The 17,997-nt window shown below is 47.6% G+C and overlaps 1 protein-coding gene across 3 annotated transcripts in view; it reads right to left on the bottom strand.

Annotated features, from left to right (window-relative positions):
- Positions 1–10,389: 10,389 nt before the first annotated feature.
- TRANK1 (tetratricopeptide repeat and ankyrin repeat containing 1) overlaps positions 10,390–17,997 on the bottom strand; it is an 83,277-nt gene continuing 75,669 nt past the window's right edge. For 2 of the 3 annotated variants that reach the window (XM_032861259.1, XM_032861258.1), the window contains 3 exons: positions 14,070–17,119; positions 13,105–13,203; positions 10,390–11,708 (listed from right to left, as the gene is read on the bottom strand). In XM_032861259.1, coding sequence (XP_032717150.1) covers positions 11,608–11,708; positions 13,105–13,203; positions 14,070–17,119 — 3,250 coding nt within the window. In that variant the 3' untranslated portion in view covers positions 10,390–11,607. The remainder of the gene's footprint in view (positions 11,709–13,104; positions 13,204–14,069; positions 17,120–17,997) is intronic. The other variant, XM_032861260.1, reaches the window with a different exon arrangement.

Here is a 17,997-nt window from a genome sequence, read left to right as displayed (position 1 = left end):
CCCCTATTGCACCTCTGCTAAAACGCCACAGTGGAAGTGCAGAGACCCCCTGGAAAAATAGGTGAATTTCCACATGGGCATTGTGGAAGTCTTCCTGGAGGTGGCAGCCAGGGAGAAGAGGATTCAGGGAGGGAACATAATTTCAACAGGTGAGTCTGGCTGGGAAATGGACTTGCAGGAGAAACCAGCATTGGGCAAAAATGCAGGTGCTGGGAAGTGCGGTATACACTCAGAACATTTAGGAAAGACAGAAAGTTCCTTGGGGGCAAAGGAGGCTGGAAAAGCAGGGTGGTGAGAGCCTGATTGACAGGCTAGTGTTTGGGTACCTCTGAGCAAGAGAACAATGTGGTCATCACGAGCTTTAGGAAGCAGGTGGTATGGCTAAGACACAAATGAGGTGGAAAGATGAGCAGCCCTGGGTGTGTGTGTGGCTGGGGGACGGGGTTCACAAACTCTCACCAGTACCCGAGGGCAGGCACGGAGAGACTGAGCAAAGAGATGGGCCACTCCAGATTGGCAGGTGGCAGTTTTCACAAAGAAGAGAACTTACTTACAGGCTTGTCTTAGGCAGCTGCAAGATGAGTTGATCCCACACCTGCCACCAGAATCTTAGAAGCTTATGTAGGGGCCTTAAAGGGGCTCAGTCGTGTATAGTGTCCAGAGGATTTCAACCACACATTTCTCCCTCAAGGCTGTGTCCTTGAAAACAGCTCCCGCCATGGGAAAGGGGGTTGGAACAGACTTTCCAAGGACAGGAGAAGGGTGAGGAGCCTCCAGTTCCCCAGGTGTGCTGGCAGGTCATCCTCTCTATGACCTCCTCCAAGAGAGTGCCATGGTCCAAATGAGAGGGAACAAAGACCTGAGTCAGGACAGAGGATGCAGCTGGGGGGTGGGGAAGTGTGAACTTGTCCTTCAATGACACTCCTAGTGCCTCCTGCTCTGTCCTGCCTCCCTAACACCCAGCTACATTTCAGTCCATAAATTGAACTATCAAAGGGCACCTGGGTGGCTCAATGGGTTAAGCGTCTGCCTTCAGCTCAGGTCATGATCCCTGGGATTGAACCCCACGTCATACTCCCTGCTCAGCAGGGAGTCTGCTTCTCCCTCTCCCTCTGCCTCTCTGCCCCCACCCCATGTTCTCTCTCACTCACTCTGTTTTCTCTCTCAGATAAATAAATTTTTTTAAATGGACTGTCAGAGCACGTAGTAGATGTTTAATAAATGTTTGCAGAAAGATGGATAAGATTGAGCAAACTCTCAGGCTGGGTGATTGATTATAATTTAGTTTTGGGGATAAAGCCAGGTTAGAGATTCATTCCATCAGTTTCCAGATAGTTACTGTGTGCCCACTAATGGCTGCACACAGAGGCACGGGAGGTACAGCAGTGAATCAGCCTAAGTCCTGCCCATAGGGAGGTCACAGTCATGTTGAAGGATGCAACCAGCTTCTTCTGAGATTCATGACTGAGGGGGAAGATGGCCCTTAATGGAAATTGAGACATCAGGACAAAAGGTGGCCCAAGGGGGCAGAGCATTTTGTTTGGGGCACTGGAGTTTAGTGTACCAGTGAGACATCAAGGTGGAAAAGGTCGACACGTCCTTGGAAGAGGTGTTGAGGCAGGAAGACGTGCTATGAAGCCATAAGCAAGCCAGGGAAACTGAGGATGCAGGAATGATGGAGATATCCAAGCAGTAGTATCAGAAAAGACAAAAGGGAAACAGAAGACAGCCTCAAAGGACTGCCTTTATTTAGGCTACCCTTCAGCCGGCCAGTCGTCCACACCTCACTCTCAACATTAAGGTCAACTATCGTTTCTCAGCCTTTTGGCTAAGATCAAAAGTAGTAACATTATGGTCAACCAGATGTCCCCTCTGCTCAGCCTACATTTCCCCATCGCAGGCTCTGCTCTCTGCCGCTGGGCAACGGGGGCTCACGGATCCAACCAAGAGCATTATGCCTCAGGTGTTGCTCAGAAAAGCTGATACCTTTACCTGCTGCTACAGGCTGAGTTGTATCCCCTAAAGTTCATAGGTCAAGGTCCTAACTCCCCTTACCTGAGAAGGTAGAGATAGGACCTTTTTAAAACCGGTAATTAAGCTAAATGGGTTTATTAAGGTGGGCCCTCATCTGATATGACCAGTGTCCTTAAGAAGAAATTTGGACGCAGACTCACAAAGAGGGAAGACCTTGTGAAGACACACAGAAAAAAAACAGCCATTTCTGAGCCACGGAGAGAGTCTTTTGGAAAAACCAAACCCCTGGCACCTGGATCTCAGACTTCCAGCCTCCAGATCTGTGAGAAAACACGTTCTGTTGTTTTAAGCCCCCTAGTCTCTGGCACTTTGTTATGGTGACCCTGGCCCTAATCTGCTTCGGGTGCAGGGGTTTTTCCCCTCCTGCCAGCTCCCTCCCACATGTAGAGCTTTCCCCGCTGCCTCCAGCATTCTCCGCTCTCCCCGCCCCCACACACCTGCTCCCATCCCTGCAGGAGGAGAAAGGGATTCATAGGCCCTTCACACTCAGGCTCCCACTTCATTATTTTAACTGTCTCCTGTAGAAAGGGTAGACAGAGCAGTGTTTTTCCCTTGGCAAAGACTCCTTCTCGGATACATTTGTAGATGGCAGTCCACTTGAACTACACAGCTGGGGCTTAATTGCACCTGGACAACCCACCCCCACTCTGCGCAGCCTGTGCATTTTTTTTTCTCCTTTAAATTAAATGCAAAGGAACAGACGGGATGAGAAATTCAACCACATGTACCTTCCTCCTTTATGCCCCAGTCCCCCTACACACACACACACACACACACACACACACACACATGTGCTCACATGCAAGCATGCAGGTAGAGATGCTATTCTTTTCTCCTGGCCAATGTCCCACCTGCCCAAAAGCTGTGCGCCTGGGGCCCAGGCCACATTCCTGCTCCTCAGCATAGACAGCCTGACAGCCGAGCATCTCTGGAGTCGACTTGAGTTCTAACTGGATTTCTGCTGCTTTAAAATTTTTACTTGAGGACACAATTGGTTGGAATTTGAGGACACAGTTGGTTAAGCGACCGCCTTCAGCTCAGGTCATGATCCTTGAGTCCCAGGATCAAGTCCCACATCAGGCTCCCTGCTCAAGGGGGAGTCTGCTTCTCCCCACCCCCCACCGACTCTCCCTCCTCTCAGACTCTCTCTCTCTTGCTCATTCTCTCTCTCACAAATAAATAAGTTAAATCTTAAAAAATAAATAAATAAATAAATAAGTAAATAGCATTTTTATTGGAAAGCCCTTGATAGGAGGAAGATTAGTGTTCTTCGAGGAAAGCACCACAATTACAAACCCAGATCTCCCTGAAAACTCTGAGTCAATTTAGGTTCTTAAGAATTGAGTTTTAATGAGCCACAGGAAGTGAAGTGACGATGAGGGTCACAACCCCGAGGACTCAGGATTTTTTGTGGCATCAGGCACACAAAATCCAGCACGACCAACTGGATGTCATGTAGCTCTTTTGAAGTCTCAGAGCCCTGCCGGAAGGGCTAAAGTGTTCTTCCCCTCGCTCTGACCCAGAAGCTCTGAAAAAGCTTTTAAAAAGCTGAAAAAGTCTAATCTGTAGTTCTCTTTCATCCCCTGTGAAGTCAGGAGCATTCCATGTGAGGGACTCTTCCCCTTCCTTAGATGTGCCGGAGCCCTGTGTTGTCCCAGGGGTCCCACTCCAAGAATGTCAACATGGTGGAAAGAATCCTTGACTTGGGGCTCACCGTCTTAACTCTCACCAAAACAATAGACTTTGTGAAGGACCACCAAAACCAGATGGTGCCACCTCCGGATTAAGTTGTCATGAGTGACCTTAAAGGGTCTCTACTATTCACAGCTGGCTGCACATCCACTCAGCAGAATAGAGATCAGGTAAGATGAGAGGCACAGGACAGAGCCAGACCTCTGTGGGATCTCTAGGGTGTCTAGAAGAGCCTCTTTTCCTACTGGATTGTCACCACCATGGGACATAGGACAGTATTGCTTTCTAAACACCTGAGAGGGGGAAGCATGTTCATCTCTTTGAGCAACAAATACTTGTCCACTGCACTAATCCATTTTGATTTCTAAAAATAACCTTACTGTTTTCTGTGACTACAAATATAATCCAAACTAATTTTTTTTTTTAAATCTGGCCCTTACAGAGTACTCAGAGTCACCAAAACCACCTCCACCTCCTCCAATTTGGAATTCAATTTTTATTTATTTTTACAAAGGTGGATTGAATAGTAGAGCCTCCTTTTCAGCTTGAGTTTTCAGTGAGCAATTGATTTTTGCCGTATTTCCACGCCAGCCCATTTAGCCCTTTTTAAAAAACTGAAACATATTCATGGTATTTAGCCATGTTCCTGCTGAATACTGGCGTTGTCTCCAATTTTGCACTGTCCCAGATGCTCCTGATGTTAGGAGGAATGCTGGCAATAAACATATAATTGAATATGTTTCAATCTGAAGAAGGAAGGAAATTCAGACACATGCTACGACATGGGTGAAGCTTGAGGACTTGATTCGAAGTGAAGCAAGCCGATTGCAAAAAGACAAATATTACAGGAATCCACTTATATGCATCACCTAAAGTACTCAAAACTGTAGAAACGGGAAGTGGAATGGTGGCTGCCAGAGGCGGAGGAGACGGGATATAGGGAAGTATGGTTCAATGGGTAGAGAGTTTCAGTTAAATTTCTGAAGATTGGTCACAAAACAACGTGAATATAACTTAACACTACTGAGCCGTACACGCAAAGGTTTAAGATTGGAAATTGTATGTTAGGTATATCTTAACCACAATTAAAATAATAATAATAAATAATTTCTTAAATCCCCCCACAAAAAAAAATGGGAATGCCAAGTCTAAAGGTGATTCCAGTTGTCATTTTAAATAGATATTAGCAAAGTGCCTCTTGAAGGGCTGAACTGGTCTTATTTCCACCGCAGCATGCGAGAGACCCATCTCCCACAATCTCTCTGACACAGGCATTGCCAATCTGTTCTCCATCATGATTTGGTAATGGCAGATGGGACAGAAAGAGGGCATAAATTCACACTCCCCTTGAAGTGTAACAAAAGAATGTTCTTCTGTTTAGCCCATCTCAACACTTGAGGGGCCACAAAGTAAATTTGGGTTGCAGCGTTCTACAGGGTAGGTGTAGATCTCTTTGGATGCCTCCGGAAACTCCGGAGTTATTCTAGTTCTTCCCCATCCCATCCCACTCCCTCACCTTAAAATCATGACTCCAAATATCACAGACTGGCCTACATATTTTCCTGAAACAGCTGTCCCACAGAATCACTAAAACTTGGGTTAAAAATAGCCTCAGTCTCTAAAAGAAGGTTGAGTCCCTGGAAACAAAGCCCGCTTAGAAATGTCCCCACCTCCGTAAAAGGCACACAAAAGCTGACCCGCCTGTGTCCCTTGAGCTAGTCTCTACTCGTGACCACCCCTTCCTGCCCTGGACACAAATCCCTGCCTAAAATCTTTTCCCATTCTTGGTCCGTCTATGGAAGAAAAACAGGGAACAAGGGAGGATAGTGCAATTATAAACAAGCTACAAGCTCATGTCCTTATTTCCATATTATAAATGCCCAAATGGGCTCAGAGACTTTAAATAACATGTCTGAATTCCCACAACAAGTATAAGAAGCCAAATTTCAATCTTGTGTCTCACTTCAAAGATACTGCAGTAACAATACCCTGCTTCCCCAGTGCAACCAATCCCCCCTAAAAGGTCCTATCAGGTATTCAGGTCCCATCACCACTGAAGAGGATCAGATGATGTGTCCTAGGAAGAAAACAGAGAATTCTGAATAGGGCTAGAATTCTGTAGCACCAGGAGACGTTTTGAGACAACAACCCACCTAAACAATGCCCGGTACCTTGTTGATGGCTTCTCCCTCCCCCTTAGCAAGTGGGGAGACACATTTTCCTAGGTGGTGGGTGGGAGTGAGGATCAGCTGTCTACTTTTGTTGGCAGATCTGGCTTCTCTGCTGTGGTAAGGACTGGAAGTTTATCAGGTTAAACAGGAAAGTTTCCCATGGGCTCTTAACCTCTGAGCTGTTATGGAGGTTGCCAGGTGCAGAGATGGCCTCTGGCTGCCCACTTGACCTTGCACTCTATGGTCCCAATCTCCAAAGCATATTTAGAATGACAAGATCAGACAAAGCCATCCTCAGTTGCTCAGGAAAGATATTTGTGGCGGAAGGAAGGGCAGCTACCTGCTGCCTTGGTTTACCCATCCTCTGAATCATAAACTTAAAGATGATCCCCAGGACACAGATGTCTAGCAATTAAACGGTATTGATCCAGGAGGGCTGTCAGGGCACCCCAGGCCCCAGATCAGCCTGGTGGAGAAGGCCAGGGATAATTCAGTGTGTGTGTGTGAGCATGTGTATGTGTGTGAGAGAGAGACAGACAGACAGACAGAGATTGAGATGTTAAGCATTAAGATAGTTATTATGGCAGGAGAATCTGTGGATCCTGGATTCCTATCCTGCAAGGACCCTGCAAGGACAGATGCATGAGGAGAAAAGCAGAGGCTGCCAGATCTCTTAAAGGCCAGACCCAGATCAGACAATGCCACTTCTGCTGTAATCTATTGGCCAAAGCAAGTCACAAGGGGAAGGGAAACAGACTCCACCTCTTGATGGGCAGAATGACACATGCATGCAAGGACAGGAAGAAATAGGCAATAGCCATCTTTGAAATCTACCTACCATACTCCCCAACTCTTAGCTGTGAATTTGTGACTGTTCTCTCCATATATTCCACCCCCTTTTCCAAGGGAGTAGCTAGGACTCCTCAGTTCAGGAGTGACACAGGGGCCAGGGGATGCCTTTACCAGTAGGGACCTGTACTCACATTCATCACAATACAATGGGGAGGTGGGAAAACTTCAGGTATGATGGTTGAGTAGTTCATCTACAGATCCTGGACCAGATGTCCCAGAGCTCCTACCCTCACCAAGCTCAGCTCGGAAGAAGAAAAGTCACCCATCAACACAGACCCCCTGCCAGCTTGGACAGAGTGTGTCAGTGGTGGCCACTATGAACTGAAGGAGAAAGGGCTCTCATCCTTTCACCCATGCCATGTAGACCTCCCAAGATTTGAGACCTCAAGGAAGCAAAAGGTCCCCCAGTAATGGCTGGTTTGAATTTCCCACCAAAAAGGGCTCGGAGTAGGATTTTAATTACTTTAAATAAAATGTGACATTTCTTGTATAACTGAAATTCATGTGTACTGCATTATTGCTAAATCATGAAATCCCAGGATTACCAAAGCCATACTAAAATCAGTTGGAAACACAGGAGACTCATGTTCAATGTCATTTGCATTCAAATATCCAAGTGAAATACCTCTCATATACATATTGGATAAAACCTGGAAGTTGCTTTGCTAGGATTCTAACATTGAGTGTTTATAGCCTTGGTCATTTTCCTATGTCCTGGGAGTGATCTCCCCATCCAAGCCTGGAAAATCCTTTCTGTGAGCTCCAGAGAGAGGGCAGAGTATAAGACTTGTCTATCTCTTGGCCTCATCCCTCTCACATCCCCACAAGCCATGTGTCCTTCAGGCAAGCACTGGCTCAACCCCTTGAGAGAAGCACCGGAGACCTCAAGTCATGAAATCAGAGAAATGAACAGCTGACACACTCCAGCTAGCAGGAGACCTTAATGACAGCCAGGACCTTAAGCACTACTATGCCTTCCTCCTGTGCTAAGAGCGGGTGTGACATAAGCTGTAAATTGTATGAGTAATTACATAAGTTCCATGAGCAGGTGCTCTTGCTATGATCAGTGCTGGCCAGAATGCTCAGCGAACCTGGAGCTCATTTTGAGCTACAAGTGACCACTCTGAGGAAACTGAGGCAGGCCAACAAGGGAAAGGTAGACACGATATCTATAGTCCTTGCTTTGGAAGTAGGGGATGAAATAGGATTCAGTATATGAATTTCAGTACTCAGGGTGAAGGACAGGTGCACTCAGAAGAGAGTAAAGCCAGCAGCTTTGGGGGCTGTGCTGAGCTTTGCTACCCTCTGGGAATGACTTTGGGCAGCTGCTCTGTCCTGTTCTTAGCAGTCAGAGGCCAGGCTTCCCTGAGTGGCAGCAGGAGAAGACACATTGGTTTCTTGGCCAGACATACCACTTTCCTATAGGAAGACCCCAGTGCCAGAAACCAAGTGAGAAGTTGAAGTGGGTGAGCTGTGTCAATGCCCAGGGGCCAATCAGCACTCTATGTCCTGATACTGGGCAGGGGTGATGGGCTCCAGAAAGAACCGCTGACGTTTGCTGTTGATCCCAGTGCCTGAGTCCTCCATGGAGAGATGGCTGGCTGGCCTCCAAAAACCCAGTCTAGGTCTCAGCCCTGCCTCAGACAGGCTCTGTGACCTGGGGTAAGGTACATCACCTGGACCTGTCTCTCCACCAACCATCTGAGGTGTGGGCATAGGGCTGTCAGCTTCCATATCAGGGCCATTCCCTCTTCCAACCATTGGAAAACTGAACCCATGTCCCCAGAGAGAATCTGAGGAGAACAAGGGCTCTCAGCTAAGAACAGTCAGGCCAAATCTTGTGTGTGTTGGTAGGAGCCATCCAGCCCTTCCCTCAGCAGTCCTCCAGGGCCCTAAATACCATTCTGAATGGTTAATGCTGCCTACAAAGAAGTGGAATTAATGTCTGACACAGGTCAGAAAGCTGAGTCTTCACAATGAGGTTTTGGGAGGTGGAAATTCCCTGAGAATTCACCCTCTTGATGGGGGAGAGGCACTAGTTACATACATGCTTGTCCAGCAGCTGGGTACCTGGGTGTTGGCGGCGGGGGTGGGTGGTAGATAGGGTGGACCACAAGGCAGGCCGGTGGGGGTGATCATGACAAAGCTCCAGCCTGGGGGAACTCCTCGTGCAGGAGAGAGTTAACACAGCTGGCCTGACTGCTCTCTTATGAAAGGCCTCCTTACGAAGCTGCCCCTTGGCTGGTGTCTGGGAACTTGAATTTCTGGAGGGTTCCTGCCATCTCCAGAAGTAATAACCATGGCTCAAAGTACTCATGCTGTTTGTACAAACAATGTAGTTTATGCCAAACATCTGCTTTCCTTCTGTGATGCTGTGACTCTGATATATTCTACGCAGAAGATGCCTACGTGACCAGCCCCCATTAAAAACCTGAGCGCTGAGTCTCTAATAATTTTTGATTGGAAACAATTCATGTGCATTGTCACACTCATCGATGGAGGAACTAAGTGTGTCCTGTGTGAGTCCACTGGGAGAGGACCCTCAGATGCCTGTACCTAGTATCTGCCCCCAGACTCGGCCCACATGCCTTTTCCCTTTACGGATGGTGCTTGGCATGCTTTGGCTATAATAAATCAGAGCCATGAATACAACCCCATACTGAGGCCTGTGAGCCTTCCTTCAGAATTACCAAACCTGAAAGTAGTCTTGGGGGTCATACAGCCCCTGTCCTGGATTTCCAGGCAAGGCCAGGACACCAAAGCCCCTGCTACTGGGACGGCCTGCAGATTGAGGTCATTGGTGGGAATTAATGACCCTGTTGCTGAAACCCATTCCTCCCAAACTCCACACCCACACGATAAGCTGCCCTACGAAATGAGGAGATGGATTCTTAGAAGTGGTTCTCTCCAAGGAGTTCTATCAGACAGTGTTGGTATAGAAGATAGCAGACTTATCTGGCCCAGTTATAAGCCTCTTGGACCTTGAAGTATAGGATCAGAGGACACTGTTTCCTGAGACTTGGCTGTCCCGCTCACCCAACATAAGCAAACCCCAAGATCACAAAACCAAGACCTGAGGGTGCGCAAACCTATGGCAACAACCTACAGAACCACTGGGCATTGGGACACAAAGGGCTCTTGGACCATTTGACTCCCCCAAAGGGGAAACTGAGGCCCACGGGGCTATATAAATGCAGCTGCCACCCCATACAATAGGCATTGCTATCACGACTGCTTTTCCACGTCTACATCTCCCTCTCACAGCAGACTCTGAGCCCACATATAGGCACTCAGTGATCTGACCCACCCCAGGTTACACTGCTCAATAAGGGTGGGAGAGTATTCAGCTCTGGGCCTCCGGCCTCCCCGGGCTATGTTCTTGTTGGTGGCAGTCCCAAGAGGCAACCCTGAAGAAACTCCTTAGAGTCCACACCCCAAATGTTCAGGAGGCACAGGCAAGCCCTCAAGAGACACCAAAACCAGCCATGAGTCCCCGTGGAGAGAGGGGACTGCATTTCAGAAGGCACAGCAAGCTTCCACGGGGTTTGGCATCAACCAGCTGACCAGAGAGAACCAGTGCCAGGGTTTACCCTTCACTCTCTAAGTGGAGATTAGAAATAAGTAAATGGACGGCTCCAGGTAAGAGAAACAATTTAACTTTATAAAAATGTGATAATACAGTAAGAGTTGATTGGGGTTTTTTCCTTTTTTTTTCCGGCAAGTGAAGTTTATAAAAAACACCTGGAATAAAAATTAGAAACAAGGAAATAGAGTCATTTAGAAAGACAATAAAGAGAAAACAATAAGCAGCAAAAGCAGCAGCAATATGGGGAGAAGGTTGGCTCCGTTGTGCAGACAGAGCAATGAAGGACCAACATAACCCAAGCTGTCCCAGCAGGCTGAGCTGGGGGACAGAGGAGGGGGTGGCAGTAACCAGGAGAGGCATGAAGGCCTCCAGAATGGGACCACACTGACAGCCGCTGGCTCAGTGGGGGCTGGGGCTGAAGCAGTAGCCTCCTTCAGTCAAGAAAAAGAGACACACGTAGGGCCACATACAAATACTTTTTGGAATGTCTGCACCATAGCCAAGGCAGAGTTAGGACCACCTTGGAGAGGCAGGCTGGGAACCCCCCCGCAACATTCCCCAGGCTTGCCTCCTAGGGCAGAAGTCCCGAGGCTCTCGCCCTCAGAATGCGGGAGGAGCTCTGGACTACATTCTGAGGTAGTCTAACCGTGACTTGCACAGGGAGCTGAAAATGATCACAAAAAAAATGGGGAGAAGGAGGGCAGAAAAGACGCACAGACAGAAGGGGCTAATACACATAACAGAAGGGACCTTGCTCTTGCTACAAGTAGGTTCACAGATGACCAGAGGGTGTGGCAGGGGTCACAAGTGGCCAGCGTTGGGCCCACAGGGACCCTGGGCACACGCAGCTCTTAAACTACTTGATGCTGCAGCTGTGTGAAAGGAGATGAGGGAATCCGAGGAGGGATCTCCCAGCCCAGAGCAGCACCAACTCTGAGGTGAGGGGTGTCCCTTGCTGATGACTCACATCACAATGGTGATGCACCAGAGAACCTCAGAACTTTGGGATGAGGCATCCCAAGGTGATTTCCGCTATGACTCCTCTCATCTGAACAAATTCTAGGGAGAACACTGCCAGACTTACAGGAGAGAGAGTGATCAGATAAAAGCCACCAGTGAGAGAAATAACGAGAACAAAAAATCAAAAGTGTTGCTAGACTCCCCTACTTTTTTAAACTAATTTACATTCCTTTTCTCATCTGCCCCAGCACTCAGAATTCTAAGTCAAGATGGAATGTTCTGAAGGCTTAAGAGGCAGCAACTGTGCAGACATTAGTATTTTCTCTGCTTTCCACATTTCCGCGGACGCCTTCGAGGACGGAGCTCACCAAAGTCTTCCACTTCATTTTCATAATCATCTTCCTGAACAATACCTGTTTCAAAAGGAAAAAATGTGTGTTGTGATGAGCACTGAGTGTTATACACAACTAATGAATCGTTGAACACTACATCAAAAACTAATGATGTTGGCTAACTGAACATAAAAAAAATGGAAACAAAGTACAGAATAGTGATTTATTTTTTCACTCCACTATTAAATATAACATACTAGGAAAACCTGACATCTCTGTAATTGTTTTAAAATTAAAGTGGGAAAAAAGCCTGATTCAGAGCCCAAGTGAACACCCTTCTCTAGAATTAAGTTCTTACACAGGCTGGTTCCTCTGCCCTCACTTCAGAGACCCTTTAAATGGCAAAGAAATCAAACAAAACCTAAAGACAACCACAAACTTGAGTTGCTATACCAGTTATCTTCCTTATGAAACAATCATAAAGGGTGCCTGGGTGGCTCAGTAGGACAGGCCTCTGCCTTTGACTCAGGTTCCTGGGATCAAGCCCTACATCGGGCTCTCTGCTCAGGGGAGAGCCTGCTCCCCCCCCACCACCATCTCTCTGCCTATCTCTGCCTACTTGTGATCTCTCTCTCTGTCAAATAAATAAATAAAATCTTAAAAAAAAAAAAAGGAACAATCATAAAAATCATAGTCCCGGTAGGCACTATATTCTAAAGATTTTTTACTGCCATAGATATTTGTGCTAAGTCCCTTCTTCTAGTCTTTCCCAGCTCTGGGGTCAGGATTTTCCAGTAGTATAACAGATTAGGAGGACCCAGAGAAGAGAATTTTGGGACACATGAAATACATAGAGTAAGAAGAAATAAAACCCAGCCAGGAGCAGGCAACAATTGGGATGGGCAAGAGGTAAGACTCCCTAGTTGATAAAGAATTTGTCAAGATAATTCTCACTGTCAGGAGAGAAACTTGACTCACTCTATATAAGCCCTTAACCCTCTATGGGAAGATGAATGCAAATTTCTCTAATAATTTTGTTTGCTTTGCTCACAAATGTATTTGTTTTATATCCCCAAGCCCCAAACAGTGCTGATACATACTAGATAGTCAATAAATATTCACTGTTCTACATGAATGATTGACACAGGCAGGCATATGTACCAAGAGAAGGCTTTTCAATACTTTGTCTATCCTTGGGAGTCACTGTACTGCATGTGAGTAGTGACTGAATGTCATCGATAACAGCTCACAAGTGGCAAGAGGTTGTCGAAAAAGCAATTAAAGGGAGCCCTCACAGTCAGATGGGGACACTCAGATTCTATGTTGCTAATAATCTGACTGACTGGGGGCAATGCTCCTGGACAGTGACTGGCCACCACTGACATCATAGGCAAGCCCATAGCACACTGACCCAGGAGTCAGCAGAATCAAGAATTACAACACCCAGAGCATCACCCTGGGATAAAGGGCTGCTTACCTTCCTCCTTTAAGCGGAGTTCTGTCTTCATCAGCCACTCCCGTGCATCCCTGACTGAAGGGATCAGAACATTGACCAGCCGAGCCATCACTTCCTCTGCTACAGGAACCAAAGAACAAGGGCTCTGAGTGACGGGGCTACAGTAGAGACCAGACTATTCAGTACTAGAGCCAAGGCCCCCACCTCCCAAGGGTCTGTCTCTGTGTTTCCACAGAGGGGCGCGATGGGATAAGGACCCACAGCCACCTCCTGCCGGCACAAACATAAACTACAATTAAATGCTAGCCTACACCATCACCTGTGCCTATAGAGATTCCCAAGAGCAAACCTCTTAAGGAGGCTTCGCTCAACATGTCACTAAACCTTAAACTGGAGTGTCTGGATTATAGAATAAGTTTTAAACATCTAATTTCACACATAACGTGACTTCCACTCAGTGTTGCTAAGAAATAGCTAATAAGGAAGTTAGAGGAAATCTGATTCAAAGGCCACACAAGAATCTTATTGTTAAAGATTCACCCTGGGTATGGTTTAAGAACCTTCCTAAAAGGAAGACACCAGCTACACACCTCCGGATCTTAGTCAAGGGTTCAGCACAGAGTAGGTGTTCAAGAAACAGTCACTGATGAACAGATCGGAAGCTTACAGAGTTTCCTCAAGACTGAACACTCTCCCTATATCCTTGCCACAGAACTAGTTAGCCAGCCCTTTTTCTTGTCTGTAGTGCCGAGGAACCCATCCTGGCCCAAGATAATCACAGTGTTTTAACTGGGGGCCCGGGGGTTCAAAGAATGGGGTTTTGCTGTAATTTGAGAACACGTGTTCCTCACTTGTGTCTCTGCCAACGCCAAGTTCTGTCATCCCCGGAACAGACCTCGCCACCACAAAGGACTTGACTCTGACCTGTGTTCTCAAAGCCTGGGTTCTACCAGCACCTGGGCCCCCATTTCTGAAGACCCCCTTACCGCCAGCCCAGGCCTTGCGCCTGTAGAGGTCCTCCACCGTATCGGAAACCTTCTTGATGTTCTCCTGGACCTTCCTCTGCAGCATGTGGCTGTGCTCTTTGGAGCCCAAGTGACTGCGGATCCACATGCTCTGCTCAATGTCCTGTACCACCAGCTTGCCTTCAACAATGGCCGGGTCCACCTTCTCCCGGAAAAATTCGGAGTACTTCTGGTAGGCCACCTGCTGCCTCTGATGACCTTCTAGGTGGATGTGCTGCTCGTAAGACTCGCTATTCCTCTCCGGACCCTCGGGGTCTCCCAGCTCGGCCCCGGAAATGGCCACCACCTCTGAAGCCTCTCCCTCAAATGCCTTCCCAGGGCTGAAATAGTTGTCAGGACCTCGGGTGAACTTGACCCCACACAGGTCGCACTGGGTCCTGTCGACGTCGGCCTTCTTGAAGTTCCCGGCCCCCGGCTCCCTGGTCTCCTCCCGGAAGCATTCGGTCTGTGCACTCACCCTTCTCCTCCAGCTGATGCACAGGGACACCACCAGGCAGGCCCTCCTCAGCTTCCGCTGGATGGAAGCCTTCCGCTGCTTCTGGGAAAGGATGGCAGCAAGGAGGTGGTCCCGGTCTTCCAAGGCCAGCTCATCTGTCTCATCCTGACCGAACTCACATTCTGGCTCAGCAAAGTAGTCCACAGAGTCCACACAGAGCAGGCGGTTCAGTTTCACCTCCTCGTGATAGAGGCCGCGTACCACGGACCCTTTGGCGTGCACGCTGTCCCACCGCCAGTGGCAGTCCATGAGGTACTCTTCGTCCCGTTCAGAGAGCAGGTCCTGCAGCGCCTCAGCCACAGACTTCACGTTGACCGCCGTTAGCACCCGCTTGACCACCTTCAGGAGCCTCTCGGGAACCTGGTCCGGGCGGTCCATGCTCATCCGCTGCAGCTTCGTCTGGATCTCCTGGAAGTGGCGGTACAGAAGAGGTTTGCAGTACGGCTGCAGAAGCTCCTCGGCATTCACCAGCATCACCAGGCACAGCACCAGGGTCCGCTCTGCCTCTCCAGACACCACATAGTCTATCTCACCAAAGGCATCGAGCAAGACATTGAAGTTCACATTCTCATAGCCACAGAGCACCTTGACAAGGTAGGAGAGGTGGAACCGGAAATCCTGAATGGCTCTTGTCACGTCCTTGGGTTTGTATTCCTGAATGATGGAGAACACGTCCCCGAGCTCCCTTTCCTTCTTGCTGAACAGGAACTCCCAGTAGTGCAAGAGCGCAATGTAGCTCTTGGGGAGGCACAGGATGGCATTCTTCCAGAGGCGGGCCAGGACCACCGCACAGTGGACAAATTGGAACTCCAACAGGGCCACCGTGTTCCCGATGCTGGGGATGAGCGGTTCTTTGCACCTCTTGACCAGGACATTCATGAAGCGGAAAAAGAGCCTCTTGTAGTCTTCTGGGTTCCTGTATACATAGAACTGGTCAATGCAGTTCTCCAGCAGCCGGATGAAGCAAAGGTGGGTCTTCTCAGTATTCTCATCGTCCTTGTTGGGTGCCAACATGCCGAATTTTCCTTCTATTCCCTTCATCTTGCTGCCTCTGCCCCTGCCCCTTTCCTCTTTTTCAGCCTCTAGAGCTTTGAGTTCCCTGTTGTAGTTGTCCTCCTCCTGGTGGAGAAGCTTTTCAAACTCCTCCGGATAGTTGGAGGAGACAAGGAAAGCCTGCATAGCACTCAGCCACAAGTCTGTGGACTCCCGGCGGCTTCGTGCCCTTTCGTTTTGAAACAGGAAATGGATGTACTCTTTCAGAGCAGATCTGCAGGATCGAAAGGATTTGTAATTTGGTTTGAGGATTTCTTTGCATGCCATAGGGTTTTCTGACAACACTCTCTGATGGAAATGTTTAGGGAAGAGGACATTCAGGAAGGATTTACAAAGGCCATACATATCTGTAGGCAAAATATAACTAATTTCTTCAAGTTCTTCTGCTAAGATTTTAGGGAAGACTTTTTTGGCTTCCAAAAACAACCCACTGATGGCCACCAGGTGCATTTTTGACTGAACCAAACACTTGGCCTCACAACGCCGCAGAGGCCTGTGGAAATCTTTACAGTTTTCATCCTCACATTTCAAGCCTACAATAAACCTCGTGCAGACCCCTGGGTAGGTCTTCCCAAGCAGGCTCTGTGTGATCTGACACAGTCTGCCCAAAAGGTGTTTGTTGAGGGCTAATTTCACTTGGTCAGTCATTATCAAGAAATAGTCTTTAGTTTTCTTTTCCCTCAAGTTCAAATCCAGGTCAAAAATTATTTTTAATATGGGTCCAGGGTCGTTCTGAGCTATCTGGCAATACTTGGCATCCACCTGAGAAATTCCAAAAAACTCAAAGCAAGATTTGACCATCTCCTTCTCAGCATTGTTGGTCACTCTTTTGAGCGCCCTGACAAGATTGAGGAGGACTTCTACGCCTCCCGGAGCCAGGGCCAGGACCTTCTCAGCCTCGGCCTCACACTGGCTGGCAGCTTCGTAGAGCGCCTCTACCACTCCAGCTGAGTGATTGAGTGTGTCAAACTTGAAGAAGGCATCCTTGAGCTTTTGAAAGTCTCTCAGGATTACACCCTGGAGGAACTGGGCCTCAGCGATGCCAGACAACTGATTGGTTTGATAGCAGAGGTCGAGGGCTTCTCTCAGAATGGCCTTGGTGTGCTCTACATCTGAATCCCTGGCCACATTGAGGCGGGCAGCCCCCAGCAGACAGGAGGCCTGGAAGTCCTTGTCGGCAGTGAGCCTGGCGGCCTCCAACAGGCAGCCATGTTGTTTCATCAGCAAGGCAGCCTCTTCTCTCCGACCCTCCCTGTTCAGCAAGTCTGCAGCTTCTGCCAGCCGTCCGCGAGACTTCAGGAACACCAGCTGGTCTTCTGTGTCTAGCTTCGAGAGGACAGCCATCATCTCCTTGATCTTATTTGCACTCAGGTACTTTGCTGCCGCTTCCAGGTAAAACTGACTGGCAGAATAAGACAGCTTGGATATGGGAAGGGTCTTGGCCCTTAGCATTTCTTCATACCTACAACGACAGACAACACAAATGTCAACTCATTACCACTCAATAGAAAGTGTTCTCCAAAATACAGCATAGAGTCGGTTAACTACAATTCCCACATATAGATATAAATTACAAAATAGGATCTAAACCAAACAGCATCTTTACAAAGCTTCATTTCACACAGATAGAATTAATTCTTTATTCTCCAAAGGAACCAAGCGTTAGTATACTTAATTAATGAAACATAATAAAGTTGCAACCTAAGCAAATGGAAGTTAGGTCTCAAAGTCAATTTGAGGGGCAACAATTGTGCATAATCAAAATTATCCCTAAAAAAAAAAAAAACCTTAAACTTTCATAAAAACATGATAATCATTTTGGGTCTACAAATTCCATTGAGTCTGAGACAGGACTAATGAGAAAGAATGAAGACAGAGACTGTACACATTCCAGCAGCACATTAACCTTCCTCTTATTACCCAAACTGTGATTTTTCTCTTCTACAGGTATGCATGTGGTTGAGTTAGAGTGAGATTAATGAGGCTCTGAATGCTCCCCTTTAGTCTGCTGATCAAAGTCAATATATCCCACTCTACAGTCCCACAGTTTTCAAGGCACTGGAACAATCCAATAAAACATGCTTGCTTTTGAACTCTCATTGGATAAAATCTATCTCATCACAACCAGGAAAATGCCCGGGTGCCTTATGATGCCCCAGAGTTATGCTATAAACATGAGATTTCCTAGTAGAACAGGTTTCCCATGAGGGGTGTAAATAAAGATGAAGAAAGGGAGTATACTTCACATGTGAGCATTGGCTGATGGAGTAAGGAGTAGTTTTAGCAAGTATAAAGAACTACCCAGGTATATTCTTTTCAAATTTAAAGTGTCCTTAAAGC

Source organism: Lontra canadensis, unplaced genomic scaffold (genome assembly GCF_010015895.1).
Source record: "Lontra canadensis isolate GAN:19392208 unplaced genomic scaffold, GSC_riverotter_1.0 scaffold20, whole genome shotgun sequence".
Taxonomy (NCBI): Eukaryota; Metazoa; Chordata; class Mammalia; order Carnivora; family Mustelidae; genus Lontra; species Lontra canadensis.
The sequence above is the reverse complement of the archived record's forward strand: the minus strand, read 5'-3'. Positions and strand labels throughout refer to the sequence as shown.